This window comes from Nuphar pumila, chromosome 15 (assembly GCF_984573655.1).
Source record: "Nuphar pumila chromosome 15, dmNupPumi1.hap1.1, whole genome shotgun sequence".
In the NCBI taxonomy this organism is placed as follows: domain Eukaryota; kingdom Viridiplantae; phylum Streptophyta; class Magnoliopsida; order Nymphaeales; family Nymphaeaceae; genus Nuphar; species Nuphar pumila.
The window spans coordinates 15,196,414-15,206,332 of NC_143263.1; the positions used below are offsets into that span (position 1 = coordinate 15,196,414).

General features: G+C 35.8%; 1 protein-coding gene across 2 annotated transcripts in view; it reads right to left on the reverse strand.

The window, feature by feature from the left end:
- LOC149814605 (gamma-glutamylcyclotransferase 2-1-like) overlaps window positions 1-7,606 on the reverse strand; it is a 59,420-nt gene extending 51,814 nt beyond the window's left edge. Inside the window, exons 1-5 of one of the 2 annotated variants that reach the window (XM_089988248.1) lie at window positions 7,443-7,606; window positions 7,014-7,087; window positions 6,801-6,857; window positions 6,478-6,566; window positions 5,891-6,337 (exon numbers count right to left, since the gene is read on the reverse strand). In XM_089988248.1, the coding sequence (XP_089844374.1) occupies window positions 6,076-6,337; window positions 6,478-6,566; window positions 6,801-6,857; window positions 7,014-7,087; window positions 7,443-7,551 (591 nt within the window). In that variant the 5' untranslated portion in view covers window positions 7,552-7,606 and the 3' untranslated portion in view covers window positions 5,891-6,075. Of the gene's footprint in view, window positions 1-5,890; window positions 6,338-6,477; window positions 6,567-6,800; window positions 6,858-7,013; window positions 7,088-7,442 lie in introns of those variants that run through there. The other variant, XM_089988247.1, reaches the window with a different exon arrangement.
- Window positions 7,607-9,919: the final 2,313 nt, after the last annotated feature.

Sequence of the window (9,919 nt, forward strand, 5' to 3'; positions counted from 1 at the left end):
ATCCGTCGCTGTTCATATAAATCTAGCGACGGCATAGCGACGGAAGTAAATCCGTCGCCAAGCCGTGGTCACCGTTTAGTACCGCCGGATTGGCGACGGAATATAACGCTCGTTAGTCTGTCGCAATTAGCGACGGACCTGGCGACGGAATAAATCCGTCGCCAGTTAGCGTTAAAATATTTGCGACGTAAGCATACCGTCGCCTCGTTGTCGCTAATCCGTCACTAACATGGGTAGCGACGGATTAGCGACGGATTAGCGACGAAATGTGGTCGTCGCTAATCTACTGCTTTGTTGTAGTGTACCCATGGTGAGTAAGTGATGCATGTGCATCACAGGTTATTTAATTTCTTAGATGCAACATTTTTTTGTTCACACACTCACTTAGTTATGGATATTTGGGACTACTTTGATGAAGTTCGGAGATCACGCTGAGCATGATTTTAATGTATAAAAATAGAAGTGTTCTTATTTTTATAGTTTGGATTTCATGCTAGTCATGATAGTAGTTAGCGGGATATTGGAGTGTGTTTGCTGCAGGTACATGTTTGACATTTTTTGATATAAATGATTTGAATGTATTTCAATGTTTGGTGTGATTGCATCAATGCTTGCATAAAGTTACTTTCAATTTGATTATGACTTGCATGTGAAATTGTATCATGAAAACATTCTTCAAATGACTGTATCGTGTTATGAATGAGTTTGCACATGAAAATGAATGATAAGTTATCAATGCTTCAAACATGCTTCAAATGAATGGTTTTGCACATGAAAATATTAAGTTATCAATGTATGCATCATAGTTTTTGTGATTATATGACATTATATATGTGTGTGTGTATGTAATATATGTCAAATCATTACATCTATTACGAATACATGATAAATTTGATATTTTCTTCATCATAGCATTTTGACGATTCTCTTTTAACTGGTTAGGATAATATCTATAACATCATATAACAAAATAACTGCAAACCGTGAATGGATGTGTCGTAGGATAGTTGACAATGAGGTATTGCTTAAATATACGGATGGTGTTGACAGTTTTATTGAATTTGCAACGGCAAGTGTCAGTACAGTAGATCCCACAGGTCGGATTAGGTGTCCTTGCAAGATTTGTAAGAATAATATATTTGTAGAATCCCATGGTGTTAGACATCATCTATACAAGAAGGGTTTTATGAGTGATTATCAGAATTGAACGTTTCATGGTGAAGAATTTAGGAACAATTTTGACGCACAGGTGGATGTGGTGCATGATAATCCATATATAGATTTGATATTTGATGTCGCAGGACCAGAACTGGGTTCTGCTATGGGTCCTAATGATGTAACAACTGGGGTAGAGAAAGAAGCATCAAACGATGCAGCTAGTAGATTTTATAATTTACTTAGAGATGCTAATGAGCCACTTTGGAATGGTTGCAAGAGTCACACTATCTTGTCTGCAGTTCTTTAACTACTGGATTTAAAGTTCGAGTTTAATTTGAGTCAATCATGTTTTGACCGTTTATGCTCTATTGTAAAGAGTATATTGCCCAAAGATAAGAAATTGACACAAAATTTCTATCGTGTGAAGGTTATGGTCAACACTTTAGGTATGAGGTATCAAAAGATAGATGCTTGTCCAAATCATTGCATGTTGTATTTTAAATATTAGGAAAATAGCAGATCATGCCCACCATGTGGGCATCCTCGATTCAAGCTAAAGACAAGAGACAATGGTAGCACGAGATCAAAAGAAGTGTCATGCAAGTCGCTCAGCTACTTTTCTCACCCTAGATTACAACGATTGTATATGTCTTTGAGGACAGCTAAACACATGAGATGACATGCAAATAAAGTTCGACATGATAAAGGCAAGATCACACATCATGTTGACGCGGAAGCTTGGAAGCACTTTGATCGTACTCATCAGTCCTTCGCAATAGAAGTGAGAAATGTTAGGTTCGATTTATGTACAGATGGATTTAATCCATTTGGGGGTAGATCAACTCCATACTCGTGTTGGCTAGTATTTATAACTCCATACAACCTTACTCCAAGTTTGTGTATGAAGCATCAATAAATAATAGAAGAAATAATGGAATTGACTTACTTAGGCATAAATAATAGAGTAACTTTATTCAAGTGTCATTGGTTTGGTCCCATTGCAACAAGAGTCGATAAAGCCTCAAGCATTGTGGAGGTGAATCATAAATCATGGTTTGGAACATATGAATCATTCATATTAGCCTCGCAAGCTCAACAAGTTTACTATACTTTATATCCGAGTATAAAGAAGTCAGATAGAAATGAATGGTGGGCAGTTTGCAAGGTAAAGTCCAAACTATACCCCGAGTATAATCAGTTACAAGAAGACAAGTTAACTGAAGAAAGTGATTACTATCAATCAGATGATATGTATGATTTTTCTTATGGTCACGATGTCACGCATGGTATATATGTCATATCTCCATTGGTCGATGGAACATTCGTGGAAGAATGTGATCCAAATGATATATCAAGTGGATGGGTGGCCAATGACGAAGATAAAGAAGAAGACAGATGAAGAAAAAGAATATGAAAGTCAAACAAGTGATGAGAAAGAATTCTCGAGCTTGTGAAATAAATCTTGTAATACATACCTCTATTTGATGTGAATGATTTGAATGTATTGCAATGACTTAAATGATTTGAATATATTACAATGTTTGAATGTATTGCATGAAGTTATTTTCGATTTGATTTGAATATCTTATGTTTTAATGTATTGGAATATTTGGTGTGAATGATTTGAATTATCAGAATGTATTGAAATATATTGCAATGGTTTGAATGATTTGAAGGTATTGCAATATTTGAATGTATTACATGATGTTTTTTATTCTTTGATTATGTATCTTTGATATGTATAGAGTTATGATTTGAATGTATTGTAACATGTTTGAATAATTTAAATGTATTGCAATATTTGATGTGAATGATTTGAATTATTTGAATGTATTGAAATATATTGCAATGATTTGAATGATTTGAAGGTATTGCAATATTGGAATGTATTGCATGACATTTTTTATTTGTTAGAATATTGTTCATGGAGGTTACAGTGGTCGATCACTCAATGGTAACCAGTCTCAACCTTCATCTTCATGGGCTGCTTTGATAGGTATATCATTTAACTAATTATATACTTGATTAGTTTAAATGCGCATTGTGTGAATTTCTAACTCATTTTTCTATAGATGATGTTTCGCTTGCACATGACCCACCTACCCCAGTTGTTCATACAAGTCAAGAGACAATGCTGGATGCAGGGTCTTCTCAATCTGACACAAGAAGAGTCATTCAAATAGTATATATCGATAATCGACCGTAAGTATTTCATTTTTACTTATCCTATGCTTATCTTATAAATATTATAAATTGCTTGTTAATGTGTGTCAATTCATATGTGGTGTGAGGTTCAAGCTATAAGAAGTAATACGAGAGATTGGGCATTCACTAGTTCAATATCTACCTGGACCGGTCACTCAATGGAAAGAGTACCCGAATGAGGTGTTGGACAGATTATGGTTCTCATTCATGGTATACAATCATTCATCATAGTTATTGTGTTTCATATTTAATTTTTTGTTGTAGTCATGTCTATTAAATTTCTGAAACTATTTGTAGGCTTTGAATCGCTTTGCGACTATGATGGAGGAGCAGGACATGAGGAAGGTGTGGCAAAAGGTGGCTGCCAGTCGATTTACAAACATGCTGCACAATATGAAGACTGCAGTAAGAAAAGCATCTGGCGGGATAGATGATCCACTGCAGTGGAAGGGCCATGGACCTTCTACTATCAGGTCAGATGTTTGGGATGCAATGTGCGACAAGTGGGGGAGGCATGAATTTCGAAACCGCTCAACAAAGGCTGGGTAAAACTGAGCAAAGATGCTTGATTCCCATTTACACACAGGTGAATATAGGACTTTTGGAAGCCACCTGCAGAAAATGGTAACTCATCAATATATATATATTGTCAATTTTAAAAGTATTGTTGCATACATGTTAAATAATTTTTTTATCATTTAACTTCGCAGGAAGCAGAAAAAGGTGACATTGTGCCATACAAGGATGTATTTGTTGAAACACATAAACGTAAGACCATGAGAGATTTCGTATCAGAAAAGGCAAGAACGACAACGATATGTATTTATTGTATTAATAAATATTGTAATATACAAGTTATCATAAATATTATAATTCTTTATTATTAATTCATACTGTAATCGTTACTTTGTAGGAATAATATGAGCAACAAATGGTAGAGCAATATGGCGATGACTCCACTCAGCATCCACCTTTTGATACTGCAGCATGGGTAACTGCAACAGGTGAACCCAAAAAGGGTCGTGTGTTCGAGTTTGGGAGTAATATGAACACCTCACCAGTTGTTGCCTCCTGCTGTCACGTCTCACAGAGTTCTCCCACCAGCATCAACTCCAAACATCTGACTGACCTACCTAATTCTTGGGATGGTGTCTGCCAGCTTGTTAAGGACACAATGCATGACTATTTACATAAAGCAATTTTCGACGTTGTTCGTAATGAGTTGTGCAGCTTTTTTCAGGACAGGAGAACTTCGTCTGCAAATGCCTCTCGGGTATGAAAGTTTCATGTGATTTGTTTCATATCGTTAGATTTCAAGTTAGTATATGCATGATTAGAACACATATTTTCATGATTGAATCATTATAAATTTTTTATGTCATCCTTAGAACACATCTGAATTCTGTTAATATCCTTCACTTTATTGTTAGCTAGATTATGTGTAATTCACTCATGTTACTTTGATTGCCTTTAACTTAGGTGCATTGCATATAATTTATTTCATTATATTTTGTTTATCACTACTAACCTTTTTTTTCTCTTGTAGGATGCTGGAGATAATCAGCGTAGAGGAGTTGAAGGGGAAGATCGAGACAATGAAGAAGATGACGCACAGAATCTTGGCAATGATTAGATTCATGTGTTGAATTTGTTATACCTTTTTTCTTTTTTTGTTGTTTCAAAAAAAAATCTTTGTAAATGTTTACTTGTAAATAATTAGAACTCGGCAAGGATTATAGTGGATCGATAAATTGTTTTAGTTGCTTTTTATATGTATTTTTTATGTGTACTTTGTTTTTTATACACAAAAAATATAAATTATACAGGAAATATAAATTGCATCACGAGAATTTTTTCTCGATATTTATGTTTTAAATACTTTTTTTAAAAAAAAAATTATTGTTTGAGACATATTAGTGATGGATATTATCTGTCGCTATTTACTATTGGCGTCCAATTTAGCGACGGATTAGAGACAAATATTAATCTATCACAAAAGTGAATCGGCCAATGTTTTTGCACCGGATTTTAATTCGTTGCTAATTTCATCCTTATAATAGCGACAGATTTTAAGCCATCACCAAACCAAATCTCCATATATTAACGATGGCCTAGCGACGAATCATGGCATTCGCTAATTCATCGCAAATTAGCGACGGAACCTGCGATAGATAATTTTCGTCGCTAATTAGCGACTAGAATTTTGCGATGAAAGTTATCTGTCGCTAAGCCGACGCTAATCCGTCGCTAAACTGTTTAGTGATGGATTAACAACGGATTGAGGTCATCGCTAATCCACAAATTTCTTGTAGTGAAACTAATAAGTTATTTTATTTGTCAAGTACTTAATTTATCTTGATTCTCGGTAGTCAAAATCTCTAGCTTTTAAAACCACTAAGAAAATGGTCACGATGGTAATTGGTTCAGATGAGGAATATCATCCTAATCATCAACTTCATCATCATCACTCCTTGTCCCATATACATGGTTTCCACATAATTAAGCTTCATTAAGGAAAGAAGTTTCCATTTTATTCCAAGAGGTTACAATATAAATGGAAAAGAAACAAGGGAGCTTTTCACTCACATGAAGCAACTCCATTTTCAGTATACAAAACTAGCCTTTCTCCCACTGAAGTGCAGATAGACCTTGCATCAACGAAAAGTTGATCTTGGTATGTTTATTGTACTAATTACTACAACAAGAAGTTAATTAGGCATAGCCTTTTATTCTTGGCAAAACATCCCCAAATTTTCCAGGGAAACCAGCCATCACCTTTCGAACCTCGTTTGAGAGCTCGATGATTGAGTAGTCCGGGTAACCCAGTTCATCCAATGCCTTCTCCAGCTTGAAAAGGTACTCACGGTTGGTTCCACAAGGTCCGGAAGCCATAGCTATCTGTGATGCCACTTTCTCCAACGGGCTACTCCCTATGTAGTACTTGTTCTTCTCTTTGCATGGAGAGGATATAAAGCTGTGACATTAATAGCATAATTGATTATCCTTAAGCGTTAATTTAATTTATTGACACTTGACTTAGCAATGGCATCAAAAGTGACGACCAACATAAAGAAGAGAGAAAGAAAGATGAAATGATAAGACACAGAAACTCACGTTAGTGTTTTTCTTTGTTCACCATTTCCTAAGGAGTAGAAATCCATACAAGCTTTGCAATCGTACTCACATTCTCTCTTCTCCAAGTACTGAAACAAAAACAGCATTATAATTGAAAGATTATTAACTCATGATCACGAATCTTGATGAAGATAATCATAATTATTAAACTATCATCAATGCAGGTGATGATATATTTCTATGTTTAATGGTGGCTAGGAAAAGAGAGCTGTGCTTGAACACCCTTTGTTTGGTTCATTCGAATTTGCCAGTTCTAAGTGCAGGTGGTGATAACGATAATGTCAGAGAGAGAGAGAGAGTACCTCTATGATTCGTTTTTCCTCTTCAGTATCTTCTTCTATGCTATAAGCAACTCCCCACTATGAAAAAATTTAACATGTAAAAAATTAGATGAAGAGTGTATATATATATATATATATATATATATATATATATATATATATATATATATATATATATATATAGTATGGAGAGTTTTGGTAAACAAAGCTAGCAAAGGAATTCATGGTAATTACACAAATAGCTCCAGGCCTGTGTTGCAGATTGCACATTCTTGCAGGTAATTCGTTTGTCCCTCTATGGAAACATGCTGTTTGAATGAACAAAGCAAATTGTCAATGTCATTATCAAATGGGATAGCAACAAAAAAAAATTAAGAAAAAGTTGTCATTTCTTCTTAATTTGGAGAAGAAAACGCATTCCTTTTAAACTTGGAAATATGAAAAAAGCACTACACAACTAATCATCAAAATATGGAAACCTGCCTGGTGTTGGGAACACAGCCAGTTTGGCTACCAAACAAAACGTATCCACGCCTTGTGTTGATGTTTTACATTTACATGGTACAACACCATTTCACCTTGTCCTCTCTCTCGAAAATTTGATGTAATCGACATTGCTACCCTTAATATATACAGTATATATGCAAAGTATAACAAGCTTACCCAGATCAAAAACACGTTGGTAGTCTCTGATATACCCAACCACCCGCTCCTTGTAAGGGAACCCAGGGTTCCAAATAAGAGACCCATACCCAAAAATCCACACCACCATTTTCTTTTCTTTTCTTTTCCTAAAGAGAGGAGGTGGAATGTTTGATGTCAGGCGACAAGTGAGATATGGGAAGCCGGAGCCTCCTCTCCTATTTATAGTGCTCATCTATAATAAAAAACAAACCGCGTTCTCCTATTACCAATATAGTGTTGTCACCAAGAATTCTTTTATTTACATTTTGAAGTGGGCCGGTTGACCTGGACTGGACCCAGTCCCATTTTGAATATTGTCCATATTGCTTCTCCTATTCAAAACAAACCGCGTCTACATTGAATCATATTGCCATGACCTATTCCTCCACCATCTTCAGTCCATTTTGTAGAATGCTCATTTTTAACGTATTTAGATGATTGCCAATATAAGTATATATGTCTAACCATGAAATAAACGTTTCCAACGCTTTTGTAACGTCATTATTAAAATATTTATGTCCAAAATTTGTATTAATTAAATGCTGAGGACAGCAGCAGCACTCTAATCTGCCGTCCATGTCAAAGACGGACATTATTGCACTGTGGAAAATAAATAAAGGGGTGGAGGGAGAGAGACGTTGGGAAGAAAGAGGGAGGCGGGTTCCTAAAGGACCTACCGCCCGAGAGAGAGAGACGAAAGAAGATCAACATTAATACTCATGAAGATCCACAGAATGTTGAACCCATGAACCGAACAAGTAGAAAACAAAACTAAAAATATAGAAAAACAAAGCAAAAGAAAAAGAAAAAAAAAACTACAAACAGCTAGCAACAAAACAACAAAGCCAACTCAACAAGGATCCGCAGGATTAGAAGAAACCACTGCTGAGTGAACGTCGTTCAGATGAGAGGCGAGGTCTCTAAGATGCATACGTATTATTGCATACACATCAACCAGGATTTTATGGACAAGATGAGAGAGAGAGAGAGAGAGAAACGTTTTCTAAACAAGAGACCCTATGCGTGGGTCTTTGGTCCAACGGTTATATGGGTCCAAGGTGGGTCCATTTGGATCCAAACCCGTCAAGGGTGGATCCAACTTGATTATTTACAAAACTGTAAAAAAAAACTACCTGTAAATCCCTTTTACACCCGCCAATGGCCCCAAACGGATCTTAACGGGCTATCAAACTAATTCTAAAAAAAAAATCCAAAAGTTCAAAATAAAAATAAAATTTTATATATTCAAAAAATATTGTTTGGGATGAAGGCGTTGTTGTTGTATATATTCAAAAAATATAATTTTACTTTCTCATATACTAAAATGTGTATTGAGAAAATGCACTTGCTGCACTGTCCAGTGAATTAAAAAGTGTTGTAATTAGAATTTTAGTTTGGGCGAGTTTCTGATGGCATCCATCACTCACGTTCTTCTTGAAATAAAAAATTTGTTAACGTGTTGGATGCTGAGCAGCGAGTCCACTTGCCACTGTTAGCGCCTGTTCCAAAAATCTGTTTAGACGATTCTGTTTAGGATTTGATAATCTAACTCGTAGGAGGAACTGATCCTTCGTTCCGTTTCTGTGTTTGTCACTGTTAATTAACATCCGTTCCTGCTGAACCCGTTCAGACGTGTGACAGATCTGAACTCATTGTGATGGTCAACAGGGATTTAACTGGATTTAGATCTGCATCTCTTTTTTTATTCTGATTTCATGAAGTTTTCTTGAATAGTATTATTTTTTGTGTGATTAGCTCATTTGGCACCAAAGTTCTAATTTTTCTGTTCGAGCGGTATGCATGGTTTCAGTTTCTTGTGTTGAGACAATCTTCAATAAGGGTGTTAACGGGTTGGGTATGAGCCAGTCTTGACCCGTATCAGATCTGTTAAGGTATGTGGTTTGATAACAGATGAATGGGTCTAAATAACTGTTCGGGTTAGACTCATAAGATCCAGAAAGCATAAGTCTGGGTATGGTATGAAATTTTATACCAAATCTTTGTCTGACCCAAGAGCCCATTAAGATCCCCACTTTTTCAATGTAAACAACATAAAAAGACATTTATTATTTATTGGGTATGGACCCAGCCTGGTCTACATGATCTTTATTTGGACTCAAGTATGGTTTTTCTTTTGAAGGATCTGGTTGGACACAAATCCAGATTCAGTACCATTACTCGTAATCGTATCTGGGTCCAGGCCAACCGATTTCTCATGGAGGTCCGACCCTTTCACACACCTTAATCTTGGATACAGCCAACAACATGCTTTGCAACTCTTAACATCTATACATGAGCAGTTATGGGTCCAGTTTCGTTCCACTCATCCCCTATGTCATCCCCATCTTCGTATCCTTTTTAAATTTCATGATACAAGTTGTTTTGATCAATTCTGACCGTATAGATTGATTCAGCATGTTCAATTTAATAAGAATCGACCGTTGGCTCATTCTTGA